This window comes from Carcharhinus amblyrhynchos, chromosome 8 (genome assembly GCF_965287045.1).
Source record: "Carcharhinus amblyrhynchos chromosome 8, sCarAmb.v2.hapA, whole genome shotgun sequence".
NCBI lineage: Eukaryota > Metazoa > Chordata > Chondrichthyes > Carcharhiniformes > Carcharhinidae > Carcharhinus > Carcharhinus amblyrhynchos.
Window position 1 is genome coordinate 46245610 of NC_137331.1, and position 20431 is coordinate 46266040.

At 43.5% G+C, this 20431-nt stretch overlaps 1 protein-coding gene across 1 annotated transcript in view; it reads right to left on the reverse strand.

Moving 5' to 3' along the window:
* The window catches only part of avl9 (AVL9 homolog (S. cerevisiase)), a 167109-nt gene that overhangs the window by 141900 nt on the left and 4778 nt on the right, over positions 1-20431 (reverse strand). The window contains exons 2-5 of the mRNA XM_080194003.1: positions 16833-16953; positions 12274-12359; positions 7200-7271; positions 1173-1262 (exon numbers count right to left, since the gene is read on the reverse strand). Of these exons, the coding sequence (XP_080050129.1) occupies positions 1173-1262; positions 7200-7271; positions 12274-12359; positions 16833-16953 (369 nt within the window). The remainder of the gene's footprint in view (positions 1-1172; positions 1263-7199; positions 7272-12273; positions 12360-16832; positions 16954-20431) is intronic.

Below are 20431 nucleotides of genomic sequence, written 5' to 3' on the forward strand. Positions count from 1 at the left end.
AGTGCGGGCTCAGTGGGGCAGATGGCCTCCTTCTGCACTGTAGATTCTTTGATCATGACTGGCACAGGCTTGAAGGGCTGCAGGACGTGTTCCTGTGCTGTATTTTTCTTTGTTGCTTGTTCGTAGCAGGGTAGCTTAAGGAGGCATATGGAACACTCTCCTTTATTAGCCAAAGCATAAAATATAAGATCAGGGAGGTTATGCTGTAGCTGTATAAAACACAAGTTAAGCTACAACTTGAATATGTGCAGTTCTGGTCACCTCATCACACAATGGATATAACTGCACTGGAGAGGATACAGAGGAGATTTGGGACAATGTTGCCAGGACAAGAAAATTGCAGCTGTGAAGAAAGACTGAGGGGCAATCGTTGTCTTCTGGGGAGAGGGGGTTGGGGAAGGGGCTGGGCGTGTGTGTGTATAGAAGGTGGGGCGGGGGGTGAGATAGAGAGAGAGAGAGAGAGAGTGTGCGGTGCAAGTGCACTTTTTTAAAAAAGTTAATGTTTAATATTGGGTCAAACATACTTCCCAAATTTGCTCATTGCCCCCCCAGCACACCAAAATTTGAGAAATTGAAATGCCTGCCTTACTTGGAAACTTGGGTGGGGTTGTGATTTGGTAATAGAGCCAATCCATCCTTATGGCAGTTTGGGTGGGAGAAATGGAATATGGGAAATACAGTATGGCAGATAGATTTTAGTAAGGAGCATGTTGAGCCAAGTTTCTACTAAAGCCAAGCGATCATCCACAATGAGATTGTAAATCTTGTTGAATAATGAATGGAAGTTTTGGTGGGAAACATGTAGGAAGCAGAGATTGTTGATCTGTAAGAAATCTCACAACACCAGGTTGAAGTCCAACAGATTATGTAGCTCAAGTCACTAGTTTTTGAAGCGCTGTTCCTTCATCAGGTGAGTGGGAGTTTTATTCAGTTTGTGGCTAGTGGCTTGTGCTACCAAATAAACCTGTTGGACTTTAACCTGGTGTTGCGAGACTTCTTATTGTGTTTACCCTAGTCCAACATCGGCATCTCCACATCATTGTTGATTTGTGACAGAACCCAAACGTTTGGCGAGGGGAATGGAAAGTAGGTTGGGGAGATGCAAATGAAGATGCAATTTATTTTAACATTTTCATTAAGGTCTGTGTAAATAGCAGCACAATAATCCTCACCTTTAGGATGGAAATCTGTGAAAAATCTTTCTCCTCAAAGTAAGCATGTGTGATGAGCTGCAATTTTGCTTGAAGCAACCCATAAAGTGGCTGGTGAGAAGAAATGACAAACATCATTGCAGTGTCAGCAGTTTAGTATAAACTAGTAACTCAACAATCAAAACAGCAGTTATGCAAGCAATGTCTAAAATATACACAAATGCTAAACGTCAGCCAGAGTTCACTGAAGCTTTAGATAGCCCATGGCGTTAGGTCTCCACATTCTACAGACAGCAGATTTAGCACATTCTATTTTCACCAAATTTGGCACAAAAATTAACTTGAGCTAAATAAAACGGTAACATTATCCCAAATAGAATCTAAATTGCACTTTGAGTTTCCAGAAGGAAAAGTTAAAATGTAGCAATGCCATGAAGTGGTGGGTCACAGGGTTACAAACACATCCACACAACAATTCTGGCTCTCAGTTATACCAGAAAAGGATACAAAGAGGAGAGTCAAACAATGTTCAATTTGGAGAGAAGGGTTCACTTGTGTTCCCAGATTTCATTTTTCCATAATAAAAATGTCAAAAGCACATTGATATAGATCTTCTAATCTCCCCCCTGGTTTGCAATGCAGTTTTCTTTCTTTCCCAGGACTCAAGTGACTATGACAAAGTTGAAGTATGCTTCAATACACCTCTCAACCTGTCAACAGCCTTTGACAGTTGAACATACCGTCCCCTCCACTGTCATCTATTTGGGTGGAGTCCCTCTCACCTGCTTTCATTTCTAATTGTGCCCAGAGTAGGCTGCACTTTCTATTACTGCTGCCTTACCTCTAATGCTCAAAGGATCCATCTTTTGCCCCTTTCAATCTCTTATCTAGATGACGCAGATTGACAAAATCATCTTAAAGCTCAGCACCAATTTTTGTGTACAAGGAGCAAATATGCAAGGAGATTACAGATAGCTCCAAGAAAAGTAGAGTGGTAGTAGTAGGGGACTTCAACTTTCCTAACATTGACTGGAACAGCAATAGAGGCTTGGATGGAGAGAAATTTGTTGACTGTAATCAGAAGGAATTTCTCATTCAGTATGTGTAATTCGGGGAATTGCAGCAGAACTTGGAATTTCAGAGTAACTGTGTTGCAGTATTAATGTAAGTCTTACTTGTGACTAATAAACTTATACTTTAACTAGATGGCCCAACGAGAGAAAGGGAAACTTGACCTCCTCTTCGAAATAAGGAAGGACAGATGACAGAAGTGTTAGTGAGGGATCACTTTGGGACCAGTGACCATAATTCCATTAGTTTTAAGATAGCTACGGAGAATGAAAGATCTGGCCCAAAAGATAAAATTCTAAATTGGGGCAAGACCAATTTTGACGGTATTCGACAGGAACTTTCAAAAGTTGATTGGGGGTATCCGTTGACAGGCAAAGGGAGAGCTGATAAGTGAAAGGCTTTCGAAAGTGTGTTAACCAAGCTTCATGGTAAGCACATTGCTTTTAGAGTGAAGGACAAAGCTGGTAGAAGTATGGAACACTGGATGATTCGAGATATTGAGGCCCTGATCAAAAAGGAGGAGGCACATGACATGCATAGGTAGCTGGGATCAAGTGGATCCCTTGAAGAGCATAGAGGGTGTCAGAGTAGCGTTGAGAGAGAAATCAGGCAGACAAAAAGGGGGCATGAGGTTGCTTTGGCAGATAAAGCAAAGGAGAATCCAAAGAGCTTCTACAAATCATAAAGGACAAAAAAGTAACTAGGGAGAGAACAGGGCCTCTTAAGGGTCAATAAGGTCATCTGTGTGTGGATGGTGAGATCCTAAATGAATATTTATCATCAGTATTTGCTGTTGAGAAAGGCATGAATGTTAGGGAACTTGAGGAAACAGTGATGTCTTCAGCAGCGTACATACAACAGAGCTGGTGGTGCTGGAAGTCTTAAAGCGCATCGAGATAGATAAGTCTCTGGATTCTGATGAATGTATCCCAGGACACTGGGGGAGGCTAGGGAGGAAATTGCAGGTCCCCTAGAAGAAACATTTGAATCACTGACAGCCAGAAGTGAGGTGCCTGAAGATTGGAGGGTAGCAAATGTTGTGTCTTTGTTTAAGAAGGGTTGCAGGGATAAGCCTGAGAACCACAGACTGCTGAGCGTAACATCTGTAGTGAGTTAGTTGTTAGAAGGTACTCTGCGAGACAGAATCTAAAGGTATTTAGAGAGGCAAGGACTGATGAGGGACAGTCAGCGTGGCTTTGAGTGGAAAATTGCATCTCACAAATTCAATTGAGTTTTTTTGAAGGGGAACCAAGAAGGTAAATGACGGCACTGCAGTTGGCATTTTCTATATGGACTTGAGCAAGGTCTTTGATAAGGTAACCATGATGTGGAGATGCCGGCTTTGGGCTAGGATGGGCACCTGATGAAGCAGCAGCAGCCTGAAAGCTCATGACTCCAAATAAATCTATTGGACTTTGACCTGTTGTGAGACTTCTTACTTTGACAAGGTCGGTTTTTGTATAAGGTTAAATCTCACAGGATCCAGGGTAGCCAATTTGGTACAAAATTGGCTTGACGACAGAAGACAGTAGTTGTAGAGGATTGTTTTACAAACTGGAGGCCTGTGACCAGTGGTGTGCCTCAAGGATCAGTGCTGGGTCCACTGTTATTTATATTCATGGTTTGGATGAGAACTTAGGAGGCATGGTTAATAAGTTTGGAGATGACACCAAGATCGGACAAGGTTATCTAGAACTGCAAAGGGTTTTTGGGCCGATGAATTTCTGATGGAGTTTAATTTAGATAAATGTGAGGTGATGCATTTTGTTAGATCGAGTCAGGGCAGGATCTACTTAGTTAATGGTAGGGCGTTGGGAAGTTCTAGATCCAAGAGATCTACGAGTACAGGTTCATAGCTCCTTGAAAGTGGAGACACAGGTGGACAGGGCGGTGAAGGCAGCATTTTGTATACTTGGTTTCATTGGTCAGAACCTTGAAAACAAGAGTTGGGGCATCTTATTGAAGTTGTACAAGACATAAGTAAGGCCACACTTGGAATATTATGTACAGTTCTTGTCACTCTATTATAGAAAGGATATTAAACTTTAAAGAATACAGAAAAGATTGACTAGGATGCTACCAGGACTTGATGGTTTGAGTTATGAGGAGAGGCCGGATAGATTGGGATTTTTTCCCCCCCCGGAAGCGCAGGACGCTTAGGGTGACCTTAAAGAGGTCTACAAAATAATGAGGGGCACAGATCAGCTAGATAGTCAATAAATTTCCCAAAGGTAGGGGAGTATAAAACTAGAGAACGTAAGTTTAAGGTGAGAGGGGAGAGATCCAAAAGGGTCCAGAGGGGGCAATCTTTTCACACAGAGGGTGCTGAGTGTCAGGAACAAACTGCCAGAAGTAGTAGCAGACACAGGTACAACTGTGTCTTTAAAAAAAATTAGACAGTTACATGGGTAAGATGGGTATATTAGGGTATATGGGCCAAATGCAGGCAATTGAGACTAGCTTAGTGGTAAAAACTGGGCTGCAGGGACACATTGGGCCAAAGGGTGTGCTTCCCAAATTGAAGGTTACTTGACAACAGGCTTGAGGGAATTCAAGGAAATAGAAAGGCCCAGATTGTGTTAGTGGGGCAACGGTGGAGGGTGTGCATGTTTGGAGACAATAGCCGCAGTCTCTGAGTTAACAATGGACAGACTCGAGTCCCTTGGACTATTGGAATGGTGATGAAAGTATTGTGTTGTATGTGCCCATTTACTTCTGAAGATGAAAGAAAGTTGCGATCAAGAGTAGGTAATGAGTATTTCTACCTGGATGTAAAGTTAAGGTAATTTATATTGCCATGGAGAAGAGTGCAGAGGAAGCCATTTTTGGAATTTGGTTACTGGATTCCCTACAGGTTAATGAATATTGCCTAGGTAGTAGTTTACTATGATCAACAGAGAGCAGTAGCTGATTGGCATTATGAATGGCTACACCCGGGTAAGGGAAGGACATGATTTCTAGTCAAAGAGACACATCCTGCAACCATCTAAGGATTCTGGAAGATTCATCCTGGGACAGTAGCCGATGGAGGTGCGATAGCCTAGTGGTATTATCACTAGACTATTAATCCAGAAACTCTGCTTATGTTCTGGCGGCCTGGGTTTGATCTGCCATCTCCCTTCATGGCAGATGGTGAAATCTGGAACCAATAAAAAAATCTGGAATTAAGAATTACTGACGATCATGAAATCATTGTTGATTGTCTGAAAAACCCCATCTGGTTCACCAATGCCCTTTAGGGAAGGAAATCTGCTGCCCTTACTCGGTCTGGCCTACATGTGACTTCAGAGCCACAGCAAAGTGGTTGATTCTCAACTGCCCTCCAAAGGTAACTAGTGATGTGCAATAAATGCTGGCCAGCCAGTGACACCCTTGTCCCCCCCGAATGAAAGAAAAAAGGAAAAATCATCAGGACAGGCTTTACTGCTGATGATGAATTTACAAAAACTCTGAAAACTAACGGAAATGTCCAGAGACTGATACTATTGGGTAAAATGGAAAGCATGAACTCACTGGAAGCTTGAAGTAACTTTGGACTATTTGCAAAAAGGTTATCATTCTATGGTGACTGTTAGGTATAATAAGTATTAAAAAAAAGGAAAGTTCCTTGCTCTAATTTGAAAATAATATTTAGTCAATCGCTGTTGAACCATTTGTTACAATCAAAATCTTAAAACATTAGATCTTCTTACATTAAACTTTTTAAGTACTAACTGGAAGTTTATTTCTGGAATCACAACACAAGCAATAACAGAGGGATTTGGGCATGCAACTCCACAATTCCACTAAAGTAGCCACACAGGTGGCCAAGGTGATTAATAAAGCATATGGCATGTTTGTCTTCATCAGTCAGGAAGCCATGTTGCAACTATATCAAACCTTGGTTAGGCTGCACTGGGAGTGTTACGTGCAGTTCTGGTCACCAACTACCAGAACGAGAAGGACATGGAAGCTTTGGAGAGTGCAAAGAAGTTTCACCAGGATTTTGCTTAGTCTCAAGAGCACTGACTATGAGGACAGCCAGCACGGTGGCACAGTGGTTAGCACTGCTGCTTCACAGCACCGGGGACCCGCATTCGATTCCCGACTTGGGTCATTGTCTGTGTGGGGTTTGCACATTCTTCCTATGCCTGCGTGGGTTTCCTCCGGGTGCTCCGGTTTCCTTCCGCACTCCAAAGATGTGCAGGTTAGATGGATTGCCCGTGCTAAATTGCCCCTTAGTGTCAGGGGGGCCAGCTAGGGTAAAGGCACGCTGTTATAGGGATACAGCCTGGGTGGGATTGTGGTCAGGGCAGACTGCACTGGGATGATCCAGAGATTACAATATTTGAGATCCTGCTTGTTAATTTTCTATCTAGACACATCAAGATTTAAGAATATTAGAAACAGGAGTATGAGACAGCCTTTAGCCTGCTCTGTATTTCAATAAGGTCACGACTGAAAAAGAGTGTTCAATTAGTCAAGTGGCTAATTTTAATGTTTTTTCAAAATTTAATTCCTTTTATTCAAAAGTATAGACTTACTTGTAACCCACCCTCATGTCCAAATATAGCCCACAGCTGTCCAAAACTGGTATATCCCTGTTGTCACTATAAAAGTTGAAAGTACTTACTGGCTTCAAAGATTGGGCAGGAAATATATGTTTGTATTCATATTTTGCCAAAGATGTAGATTTCCAATCACAACTCTATACCATTAATTTGATGTGGATTGGCGACAGGGAAGAGGAGATATGGAACAGACAATTCATTACACATGTCCATCATTTGTTCAACTGAGAACAGCATTCCCGTAGGCCTAGCAGCTACTTCCCCAGCAACTTAATGTGTGCTAAAGGAAAGCAATAATATTTCATAATAAAAATGCAGTAAAAATGGAATTGCTCAAAATCTAGGAAGCTATATTTTCAAAATTCAAATCAGAAGTAGGCTGCTAATTTTAAAATATATTTGAAAAACAAACATTTATCCCACTTACCAATCTACTCAGTACACACACACTCTTCTGAACAGTTTCTCTTGTGATGTCGGCCTGCCTAACCTTTAGAGCCTGAAGTTAAGGACAAGTTTGTTAAAATTAGAGCCTTTATGGAAACATAGCGGCATAGCTTTCTGAACACAATGTATTCCACAGAACAAAAGATTAGTTTAACAATGGCAAAAACCAATACCATATTAACACAATGTAATAGTAAATTTGTAAACAAACTAATCTTTATACTACAGATTCAAGACTATGGGCAAAATTCTCCCATCTGGAACAAAGTTCTGTGGTGGGAGCAAGAATGGTCTTTGTCACCCTCTCTTGTATAAAGTTGGGTTTGAATAAACAATTTTGTTACTTCCACCTGCTGAGTAGTTGTTGAGCCTTGCAAATATTACAGCAGTCATCCTGTCCACAAATCTGGCGTAACCTGTATCTGCTTCCCTTTTTAGAGAATATAGCCATCCATTTATTCAACTGGAGCAGGACAGAGAGGGAGAGATTCTTAGCAGGAGTGCTGAGAGTACCCATAGTACTGGCGTTTTTTATATTCCTTTTTTTCGCGGGTTTTTCCTTTTAAAAAAAAGGAAGCGGAAGTTGACCGCAGGGGATTCTGGGAGATTGAGCTTTTTTTCTCTCAAGGCTGTACAGGCGTCTGATGTCAGCCGGTGGTGAGCGGGAGGTTTAAACAGCAGGCCACTCTATACAGCGGGCAGTGTTGAGAGCAGGCGCGGAGTGAGCTGGGAGCAGAGAGAGAGTTAAGGGCTTTGACTCATCAGGCTTAGGCAAAAAGGGGGAGGCAGTATAAGTTTAATTCTTAATTACTTTTTTCTGTGTTCCTTAAAAAAGGGAAATTATGTATGAGGGGTGTGCTGGGTGTGTCGAGCTACGGTTCCTAAGGGACCACGTTAGAGAACTGGAACTGCAGCTCAAGGATCTTTGTCTGGTTAGGGAAAATGAGGTGGTGATAGACAGAAGCTACCGGCAGGTGGTCACACCAAGGCCGCGGGAGGCAGACAAGTGGGTAATGGTCAGGAAGGGGAAGCTCGGGTGATAGAGAGCATCCTAGTGGATGTGCACCTTCACAATAAGTACTCCTGTTTGAGTACTGCTGGAGGGGACAAGTCACCTGGGGGAACCAGCAATGGCCGTGTCTCTGGAGCAGATTCCGGCCCTGTAACTCAGAGGGCTAAGGAAAGGAGGAGGAAGGCAGTATTAATTGGGGACTCTACAGTGAGGGGATCGGACAGGCGATTTTGCGGAGGCAGATGGGAGTCTCGAATAGTTTCCCTCCCTGGTGCCGGGATTCAGGATGTCTCTGGTCCGTCCAGAAATCCTGAGGTGTGAGGGAGAGGAGCCAGAGGTAGTCGTACATATTGGTACCGCTGACATAGGTAGGAGGGGGGAAAGGGTCATGAAAAGAGAATGTAGGGAGTTAGGTAGATAGTTGAGGAGGAACGCAAAGGTAGTAATCTCAGGATTGCTGCCTGTGCCACGGGAAAGTGAAAACAAGAATGGAATGAGGTGGAGGATGAATGCGTGGCTGAGGGACTGAAGCAGGTGGCAGGGCTTCAGGTTCTTGGATCACTGGGACAGGCATGAACTGTACAAAAAAGACAGGTGGCACTTGAATCGCAAGGGGACCAATATCCTGGCGGGAAGGTTAGCTCAGGCTACTGGGGAGACTTTAAACTGGAAAGGTTGGGAGGGAATTGAGATGAGGTGACTGGGAACGATGAGGTTAGCTTGCAAATAGAGAAGAATTGTAGACAGTGTAAGAGGGAGGACAGACAGCTGATGGAGAAGGGGAGCGGGGGGGGCCCACTACGGATCAGGGATAGTGTCACGGCTGTAGAGAAGGTGGACACCGTGGAGGGATTGTCTACAGAGTCTCTGTGGGTGGAAGTTCGGAACAGGAAAGGGCCACCCAATAGTAACAGGGATGTTGAGGAGCAGAAAGGGAAACAGATCCTGGAGAGATGTAGTAATAACAATTGTCGTGATGGGAGACTTTAATTTCCCAAACATCGATTGGAATATCCCTAGGGTAAGGGGTTTGGATGGGGAGGAGTTTGTTAGGTGTGTTCAGGAGTGTTTCCTGACACAGCATATGGACAAGCCTACAAGAGGAGAAGCTGTACTCGATCTGGTACTAGCTAATGAACTTGGACAGATGTTGGATCCCTTAGTGGGTGAACATCTTCGGGATGGTGATCATAACTATCTCCTTTACGCTAGCGTTGGAAAGAGACAGGATCAGGTAAGTTAGGAAAGTATTTATCTGGAGTAAGGGGAAATATGAAGCCATCAGGAAGGAAATTAGACAAGTAAATTGGAAGGTGGTGTTCTCAGAAAAAGTACCGAAGTAAGGTGGCAAATTTTCAAGGAATGTTTGTCTACAGTTCAGCACAACAACATTCCGATGAGACAGGGAAGTTTTGGTAGGTTACGGGAACCGTGGTGCATGAAATTTGTAATGAACCCAGTCAAAAAGAAAAGTAAAGCGTACAAAAGGTTCAGAGAGCTAGGAGATGTTAGGGATCTAGAGGAGTATACGGCTTATAGGAAGGAACTTAAGAAGGAAATTAGGAGAGCCAGAAAGGGTCATGAGAAGTCCTTGGCAGGTAAGGTGTTCTACAAATATTGAAGAGTAAAAAGATGAGATGTGAAGTAATAGGAACTATAAAATGTGAAGGTGGGAAAGTTTGTACAGAACTGGTAGAAATAGCAGAGGTGCTTAATGAACACTTTACCTCGGTATTCACGGTTGAAAAAGATCTGGATGGTTGTACTGCAGGCTTGCAGCGGACTGAAAAGATTTGAGCATGTGGACATTAAGAGGATGTGTTGGAAGTTTTGAATAGCATCAAGATAGATAAATTGCCGGGACCATATGGGATGTACCTCATTGCAGAACCTCTGGTGATGATCTTTGCTTCGTCAATAGAGACGGGAGAGGTTCTGGAGGATTCGAGGATTGCGAATGTGGTTCCTATATTCAAGAAAGGGAATAGGGGTAGCTCAGGAAATTACCGACCAGTGAGTCTAACCTCAGTGATTGGTAAGTTGATGGAGAAGATTCTGAGGGACAGGATTTATGAACATTTAGAGAAGTTTAGTATGCTCAATAGTAGTCAGCATGGCTTTGTCAAAGGCAGATCATTCCTTACAAGCCTGGTTAGAGTTCTTTGAAAATGTGACTAAATACATTGACGAAGAGGGGTAGATGTGATTTATATGGACTTCAGCAAGGTGTTCGATAAGGTCCCCCATGCAAGACTTCTTGAGATCCAAGGGATGCAAGGGGCTGTTGCCTTGTGGATCCACAACTGGCTTGCCCACAGAAGGCAGAGAGTAGTTGTAGATGGGTCTTTTTCTGCATGGAGGTCAGTCACCAAAGACGTGCCCCAGGGATCTGTTCTGGGCCCCTTGTTTGGAATTTTCATAAATGATCTGGATAAGGAAGTGGAGGGATGGGTTGGCAAGTTTGCTAACAACACAAAGGTTGGTGGTGTTGTAGATAGTTTGGAGGGATGTCAGAGGTTGCAGCGTGACATAGATAGGATGCAAGGCTGGGCGGAGAAGTGACAGACGGATTCGACCCGGATAAATGTGTAGTGGTCCATTTTGGCAGGTCAAATGGGATGAAGTAGTATAACATCAAGAGTAAGACTCTTAGCAGTGTAGAGGATCAGAAGGACCTTGGGGTCCAGGTCCACAGGACTCTTAACTCAGCCTCACAGGTAGAGGATGTGGTTACAGTGGCTTATGGTGTACTGGTCTTCATCAATCAAGGGACTGAGTTTAGGAGTCGGGAGATAATGTTGCAGCTTTATAAGACCCCAGTCAGACCTCTCTTGGAATACCGTGCTCAGTTCTGGTCATCTCATTACAGGAAGGATGTGGAAGCTATTGAAAGGGTGCACAGGATGTTGCCTGGATTGGGTAGCATGCCTTATGAGGATAGGTTGAGGGAGCTCGGTCTTTTCTCCTTAGAGAGACGAAGGATGAGAGGTGACCTGATAGAAGTGTATAAGATGTTGAGGGGTATAGATCGGGTGGATTCTCAGAGGCATTTTCCGAGGGCTGGAATGGTTGCTACGAGAGGACACAGGTTTAAGGTGCTGGGGAGTAGGTACAGAGGAGATATCAGGGGTATCTTTTTCACTCAGAGGGTGGTGGGTGAGTGGAATTGGCTGCCGTCAGTGGTGGTGGAGGCAAATTCGATAGGGTCTTTCAAGAGACTTCTGGATGAGTACATGGAACTTAATAGAATTGAGGGTTATAGATAAGTCTAGTAGGTATGGATATCATCGGTGCAACTTGTGGGCCGAAGGGCCTGTTTGTGCTGTAGTTTTTCTTTTTTTTTTCTATTTCCTAGGGCATGAATTGTCTTTTAAAGATAAAAGGTAAAAGGGGAGACATGGAGGTACAGTAGTTAACATTGCTGGCTCACAGCGCCAGGGATAAGGTTCAATTCCCAGCTTGGGTCACTATTTGTGTGGAGTTTGCACATTCTCCTAGTGTTTGTGTGGGTTTCCTCCCACAGTCCAAAAGAGACACAGGTCAGGTGCAGTAGCCATTCTAAATTCTTCCTCCATGTACCTGAACACACACCAGAGTGTGGTGACTAGGGGATTTTCACAGTAACTTCATTGCAGTGTTAATGTAAGCCACAAATAAAAATTTTAAAAAGATCAACTTTAAATGGTACAGAATAACAGTCACATTTGGACAGGACTTTTACAACAGGTTCAGCAAAAGAATTGCCAGGCATTAAATGGATTCCTTGCAGGTACAGGCAGCAACTCCAGAAAAACTCTAATATTGTGGTTAAGTAACTGATTAAGCATCAAACAAAATGAGTTCAGAACAACATAATGTATTCTTATTGGCCTTATGTGGAAGCACAAGATTTTCACATACATCTCTATTGCCCTTATATGGAAGTATACATGGAATAAAGTTTCATTAACAGTTTTAGTCTTCCCTTCCAAAGTGCCGTGTTTCACTTTTTCAACTGTGAAAGTCAATAATTAAATCTACATTTTAATTAAGGAAAACGAACCTTAGCTTCAATCTGTCGATAGCAGGAAACACCATAAACCGTCTTTCGATTCCCACTCCTTGGAGGTAAATGAAAGTAAACGGTATCTAAGGAGAGAGAAAATCAAAAAATCATGGGAAAGGATGAATTTCAGATCAAACTGAAAATATTCCTCAGTAATGTCATGAGAATTCCTAATAAAGTACTTTAATAAAATGGTTGGTAATCTGGTGCTTTGACCTGAAGTTGAAATAATAAGTAAATAATTTGAGAGCACAAATATTCAAATAGGTGACAACAGCATAATGAGATATTACTTTTATTAACAGTTTTCTTTACTAGTGGTATCTACTTAGCCAAACAGAAGGTCAAACATAGAATGTTACGGCACTCTGTCCACGCCCCTCATAATCCTGTAGACTTCTATTAGGTCGCCCCTCAACCTCCATCGTTCCAGTGACAAACAAGTTTCTCCAACCTCCCCTCTCAGCTAATGCCTTCCATGCCAGGCAACATCCTGGTAAATTTTTTTGTGCCTTCTACAAAGCCTCCATATCCTTCTGGTAGTACGGCAACCAGAATTGAACACCATATTCCAAGTGGAGCCTAACTAACATTTTACAAAGCTGTAAAATGACTTGCCAAATTTTAAACTCAATGCCCGGCCGATGAAGGCAAGCATGCAGTATGCCTTGACTACCTTCTCCAACTGCATTACCACTTTGTAGCCTGTGTACCTCCACACCTAGACCCCTCTGCTTATCAATACTCTCAAGTGTTTCCTATCTTTATTACACCTTCCAAAATGCATTACCTCATGTTTGTCCAGATTAAACTCCACCTGCCATCTCTCCGCCCAAGCCTCCAACTAATCTATATACTGCTATATCCTCTGATAGTCCTCATCACTATCTTCAAATTCACCAACCTGTGTGTCATCCACAAACTTACTAATTAAACCAGTTACATTTTCCTCCAAATCATTTCTATGCATTACGAACAGCAAAGGTCCTGCACTGATCCCTGAGGAACGCCACTTGTCACAACCCTCATTCAGAAACACACCCGTCCACTGCTACCCTCTGTCTTCAATGACCGAGACAGTTCTGTATCTGCCTCACCAGCCCACCTCTGATCCCATGCAACTTCACCTTTTGCACAAGTCTGCCATCGGGGACCTTGTCAAAGGCCTTACTGAAGTTCATGTAGACAACATCCACTGCCCTACCCTCAATCATCTTCATCAGTTCCTCAAAAAACTTGATCAAGTTAGTGAAACATGACTCCCCTTCACAAATCCATGTTGCCTTTCACTAATACATCCACTTATTAGCAAATGGGAGTAAATCCTGTCTCAGAGTCCTCTCCAATAATTTCCCTACCACTGACATAAGGGTCACCAGCTTGTAAATACCTGGATTATTCTTGCTACCCTTCTTAAACAAAGGAACAACATTGGCTACGCTCCAATCCTCTGGGACCTCCCCTGTATGTGGAGATGCGTAGTCTGAGAAGTTGACAATGGACTGTATTACAGTATCTCCTCTGTAGCCAGTGAGGATACAAAGATTTCTCAAGGCCCCAGCAATTTCTTCTCTTGCCTCAGTTTTCTGGGGTATATCCCTCCTGGGGACTTGTCTACCTTAATGTTTCTCAAGAACCCCAATACTACCTCCTTTTTGATCTCAACATGATTCAAACTACCTACACACCCTTTCCCAGATTCATCATCCACCAAGTCCTTCTCTTTGGTGAAAACTGGCACAAAGTACTCATTTAATATCTCACCCATTTCCTCTGACTTCATACCTAGGTTCCATCCCAACCATCTCCCTGGCCACCCTCTTGCTCTATATATGTTATATATAAAAAGCCTTGGGATTTTCCTTAATACTGCTGGCCATTGACTTTTCATGACCCCTTTTAACCCTCCTTACTCCTTGCTTAAGTTTTTCTACTTTCCCTGTATTCCACACTTGCTTTGTGTTCTCAGTCTCCTAACCTTGACAAATGCTTCCTTTTTCTCTTTTTATCCAAGGTTCCCAAAACTTGCCATACTTGTCCTTCATCCTTACAGGAATGTGCCAGTCCTGAATCCTTATCAACTTAAACTTGAAAACCTCCCACATGCCAGATGTTGATTTGCCCTCAAACATCTGTCCCCATTCTACATTCTTTAGTTTCTGCCTAATAGTGTTGTAATTAACCTTCCCCCAGTTTAGCACCTTAACTTGAGGATTACACTTACCTTTATCCATCAGTACCTTAAAGCTTACTGAATTGTGGTCACTGTTCCTGAACTGTTCCCCTATTGAAACGCTGACCACCTGGTCAGGCTCATTTCCCAATACCAGGTCTAGTATGGCCCCTTCCCTAGTTGGACTGTCTACATACTATTTCAAGCCCTCCTGTTTGCTCCTTACAAACTCGGCCCTATCCACGCCCCTAGCACTAAGTGAGTCCCAGTCAACATAGGGGAAGTTAAAATCTCCCACCACAACAACCCTGTTACTTTTACACCTTTCCAAAATCTGCTACATATCTGTTCCTTTATCTCCCACTGGCTGTTGGGTGGCCTATAGTAAACTCCCAACATTGTGACTACACCCTCTCTGTTCCTGAGCTCTACCTATATTGCCTCGCTGTATGAGCCCTCTGAGGTGTCCTCCCCCAGTACAGCTGTGATATTCTCCTCAAACAGTAGTGCAACTCCCCTTCCCCTTTTACATCCCCTTGCAAGTCCCCTTACATCCTGGAATGTTAAACTGCCAAGTTCGTGGTTCATGTTTATATTTTAAAGGCGATGTTCAGTTCTGGGAAGATTAAATTTTAATTGTGCAATATAGGATAAATATAACTAAAGCAGCTTGGAGTCTATTACACTTAAAAGGTTGGGGCCTTGTTGAATTGAGAGTTAACGGCTAGAAACATAGATTCTACAATAGCAGCTGGGCTGATTTAGCTGGGGGTGGGGGGGGTGGAGGTTTGAGCATGTGGTATCTGGACTGTTGGAAAAAATTGACGTTCAGACGGGTGTTTTGTTTCCAAAAAATTCACTTAAACACATTCAGGGAATCCTGAACGGCTACATCATCCTTGAGATGGGAAGAGTTGAAAAGGCTTTCTGGTTTCATTTAATTGGGTGTTCTGCAACAGGGGAAGAGGATACTGAAAGGGTGCTGCTATTAGCAAGCTCCAGACAGTTTGGGAACCATTGATGGACTGTTGGTTGCAATTTGGCCTTTGCGTTGTTCACAGCTCAGAGAAGTTCTGGAAGCTGATAGCAGGCTCTCGGTAGTTAAGGCTCAGAGAAATCATGAGGTGATGAGAATAGGAACATAAGATAAGAACTAGGAGCAGGAGTAGGCCACCTGGCCCTTTGAACCTGCTCCACCATTCAATAAGATCTGTGTTGTGGTGGTGCTGTTAAGTCATAGGTTCTATGCTGGAGGATGCTATTTATGTATTAATGTCTCAAGTAGGCTTACGTTAACATTGCGATGAAGTTGCTGTGAAAACCCCTTAGTTGCCAGATTCTAGCGCCTGTTCGGGTACACTGAGGAAGAATTTAGCATGGGCAGTGCATCTAACCAGCACATCTTTTGGACTATGGGAGGAAACCGGAGCACCCGGAGGAAACCGAGGCAGACACGGGGTGAATGTGCGGACTCCACAAGCACAGTAACCCAAGTCAGGAATTGGATCCTGCCCGGGTACTGTGAGGCAACAGTGCTAGCACTGCCACCATGCTACCAGTAGAAAGTCTGGGAGCCATTTATAACTTGACACAGCTGGAAGCCTGGTATTCTGAGGCAGTGCCAACTTATTGAAGCTAGTAGTCTGCAGAAGAGTCAGCATGGTAGCACATGTTTAGCACTGCCACCTCACAGCACCAGGGACCCGGGCTCGATTCCCAGCTTGGGTCAGTATGTGGAGTTTGCGCATTCTCCCAGTGTCTACATGGGTTTCCTCCCACAGTCCAAAGTTGTGCAGGTTAGGTGCATTGGCCGTGCTAAATTGCCCCTTACTGTCCCGGAACGTATAGGCTAGAGGGATTAGTGGGATAAATATGAGGGATTTTACTTGGGTGGGACTGTTATCTGTGCAGACTTGATGGGCCGAATGGCCTCCTTCTGCATTGTAGTGCTCTAAGTGATGCGAATTTCTGTGGGGATGGGCATGGGTGAGGAAGGAAGTAAAAGACTGACTTGCATTAACTTAGAACCTGATTACATCCCTAGGATGACTTCAAATGGCACGATGATTACTTAAAACATCCTGGCTATAATGCACACAAACGTGGTAACAATTATGTACACAACAAAAATCACATCTACAAAGAGAAGAACATGAAGAGTTGTGTTGTTTCCCTAATGTTGCTGGAAAAACGCAGCCAGCAAACTGGGAGGACACAAATCCTTCTCTAAAAATCATCCGTCTGACATTGGAATGTTTGCAGTATCCTGGGTCCTGTAGTATGACTTGTAAATATGGCCATGGACTCAAGTAGGAGGGCTAACTATATGCAAAGTTATCTTAATGTAGTAATTATAACAGCACGTTTTCTTCGTTTATCTTACCTTCCTGGTAGTTGTGCGCTCCATCAGGTAGGGCCAGAAATGGAAGGTATTTCCATTCCTCAGGCAAGCTCTGACCATCATGCCCTTCTTCTGGAATCAATGGTGGATATGAAAATTCAACCTGTATTGTTCCAGAATAGAGTTATAATGAGCAACACAATGGTCCACAAAAAAAAGTTTGATAGAATACATAATGCCAGCTAGTGAAGAAACCACAGTGACTGGAAAAAGGCAACCCAAAGTGAATTTTGAAAATATAAAAGCTCAAATATTTTTGAAACATTTTGATCCATTTAGTTTATTACTGTATTTACAATCAATACTCCAGATTTTACATGTATTATAATATTTGGTTCTGAGGTGACCAAATTTATATACCTGTTGAACAGACATTTAAGTTTGAAACTAGTCCAACCGAGTTCAGGCTTTCCTTCAGACTTGGTCCTCATGTAAATGTTCCAGAATGATTTCCCACAAGTAGATCTAGTCTTCTACTTGTTTCAACTGCTTTATTTTGTTCAGTGTTAGTTAACCTGAACAAGTTGTGTACAAAAGATTATCTAGAATTTCACAGCGTTAGGAAGACAAATGGTTATGTTGGCCCTCATAGCAAGAGGATTTGAGTATAGTAGCAAGGACATCTTATTGCAGCTGCACAGAGCCTTTAGTGTCTCAAGTTGCCTGGAGTATTATATGCCATTTTAGTCTCTTTATTATGTTATCCAAGAAAAGATATACTTGCCAGAAAGGAAGTGCAGCAAGGTTCACTAGACTGATCCCTCAGGTGGTGGAATTGTCACATGAGAAGAGATTGAATCAAGCAGGAGTTTAGAAGAATGGTAGGGGCAGAACAAACTGGGTGCAGAGAAGATTTGATTTATTATGGTCACATGTATTAACATACAGTGAAAAGTATTGTTGCTTGCGCACTATACAGACAAAACATGCTGTTCATAGAAAAGGATACGAGAGTGCAGAATGTAATGCTACAGTCATAGCTAGGGTGTAGAGAAAGATCAACGCAAGTCCACTCAAAAGTCTGATGGCAGGAGGGAAAGAGTTGTTCTTGCGTCAGTTGATACATGACCTCATACTTTTGTATCTTTTTCCCGACGGAAGGAGGTGGAAGAGAGAATGTCCGGGATGCGTGGGATCCTTAATTATTCTGGCTGCTTTGCCAAAGCAGCGAGAAGTGTAGACAGAGTCATTGGATGGGAGGCTGGTTTGTGAGATGGATTGGGCTACATTCACAACCTTTCCTGGTTTCCTGCAGTCTTGGGTTAAGCAGGAGTCAAACCAAGCTGAGATACAACTAGAAAGAATGCTTTCTATGGTGTATATGTAAAAGTTGGCGAGAGTCATAGCTGACATGCCAAATTTCCTAAGTCTTCCGAGAAAGGAGAGGTGTTGGTGGACTTTCTTAACTATAGTGTCAGCATTAGATGATTTTTTCCCCCTATGGTCTAAAACAAGCATCATAAACCATTTAGGACAAGATTAAGATAAACCTCTTTACTTAAGGGAGTGGTGAACCCTGTGGAATTCTCTACCACAAGACTATGGAGGCTAAGTCACTCCATGAGCCTGTTCCGAATGGTCTCCTATTGCTCCTATTTTCTATGTTTCTATTTAAAGCATTTGAGTGTGCAGAAAAAAAGAAACCATTATAGTCTCTACTAGGGTGGAGGGAGTATCACACAGCAAAGTTATTTTGGGATTCCTTCCATGGATCAATTGATGGGGACTATAGCCTCCAGCTGTCTGAAGCAAATTATTTGCATGGACTGCTTGTACCACAACAATAACTTGCAATTGCTTCATCGGCTAAGACCATATGGAGCATCTCATTGATTATCTTATGACTTCTGTCACAGAATCCATTGCAAAGAACTTTCAACTTGTGGCATTAGTGGTGATCTTGGATGGCACAGTGGTTAGCAGTGCTGCCTCACAGTGGCAGGGACCTGGGTTCGATTCCAGCCTTGGGTGACTGTGTATGAAGTTTGCACATCCCCCAAGTCTGCGTGGGTTTTCTCTGAGCGCTCCGGTTTCCCCTCTCACTCCACTGAAGTACGGGTTAGGTGGATCGGCCATGCTAAATCAGCCCTTAGTGTTAGGGGAATTAGCAGGGTAAACACGTGGCATTACAGAGATAGAGCCTGGGTGGAATTGTTGTTGGTGCAGGCTTGATGGGCTGAATGGCCTCCTTCTGCACTGTTGGGATTCTATGATTCTTTCAGGAATCTCTGGAGTCAGGAAGATAAAGTACTAAGAACATAAATAGGAGCAGGAGTAGGCCATTTAGCCCTTCGAGCCTGCCCCGCCATTCAATAAGATCATGGTTGATCTGTCGTGGCTCAGTTCCACATTCCCACCCTCTCCCCATAACCCTTAATCCCCTTGCCTATCAAAAACCTATCAACCCGCGTCTTAAAAATATTCTGCGAGGCAGCCTCCACCACTTCAACGGGCAGAGAATTCCAGAGATTCACCACCCTTTGAGTGAAGAAGTTCCTCCTCAACTCCGTTCTAAACCACCCCCCCTTTATCTTGAGGCTGTGCCCTCTAGTCCTACTGTCCTTTCTGAGCAGGAAGAGCCTCTCCACCTCTATCCTATCCATCCCATTCAACATCTTATACGTCTCAATGAGATCACCCCTCATTCTTCTAAACTCTAACGAGTACAAGCCTAGTTTATTCAGCCTCTCCTCGTAGTTCAACCCCCTCAACTCCGGAATCAGCCTAGTAAACCTCCTCTGCACTCCCTCCAAGGCCAAAATATCCTTGCATAAGTGCGGCGACCAAAACTGCACACAGTACTCCAGCTGCGGCCTCACCAGTGCCCTATACAGCTGCAGCAAGACCTCCCTACTTTTATATTCAATCTCCCTCGCTATGAAGGCCAGCATCCCATTCGCCTTCCTGACCACCTGCTGCACCTGCAGGCTGGGTTTTTGCGACTCATGCACAAGGACCCCAAGGTCCCTCTGCACCGTTGCATGCTGCAGTTTTTTGCCATGTAAGTAATAGTCCTTCCTACCATTATTCCTACCAAAGTGGACAACCTCACATTTGCCAACATTAAATTCCATTTGCCAGTTCCTGGCCCATTCGCCCAGCCTATCTAGATCCTTCTGCAGACTCTCCACACCCTCCGCACAATTTGCCGTTCCACCAATCTTGATGTCATCAGCAAATTTCGACACCATACACTTGGTTCCCTCCTCCAGATCATCTATATAAATGGTGAATAGCTGAGGCCCCAGCACCGACCCCTGGGGGACTCCACTAGTCACCAACCGCCAATCCGAATAGCACCCACTGACCCCCACTTTTTGCCTCCTATTTGATAGCCAATCTTCTATCCACGCTAACACCCTACCCCCAACTCCATGCCACCTGACCTTCTGTAATAACCTCTTGAGGCACCTTGTCAAACGCCTTCTGAAAATCAAGAAACACCACATCCACCGGCTCTCCTCTATCCACCGCCCTAGACACATCTTCATAGAACTCCAATAAATTCATAAGAACATAAGAAATAGGAGCAGGAGTAGGCCATCTAGCCCTTCGAGCCTGCCCCGCCATTCAATAAGATC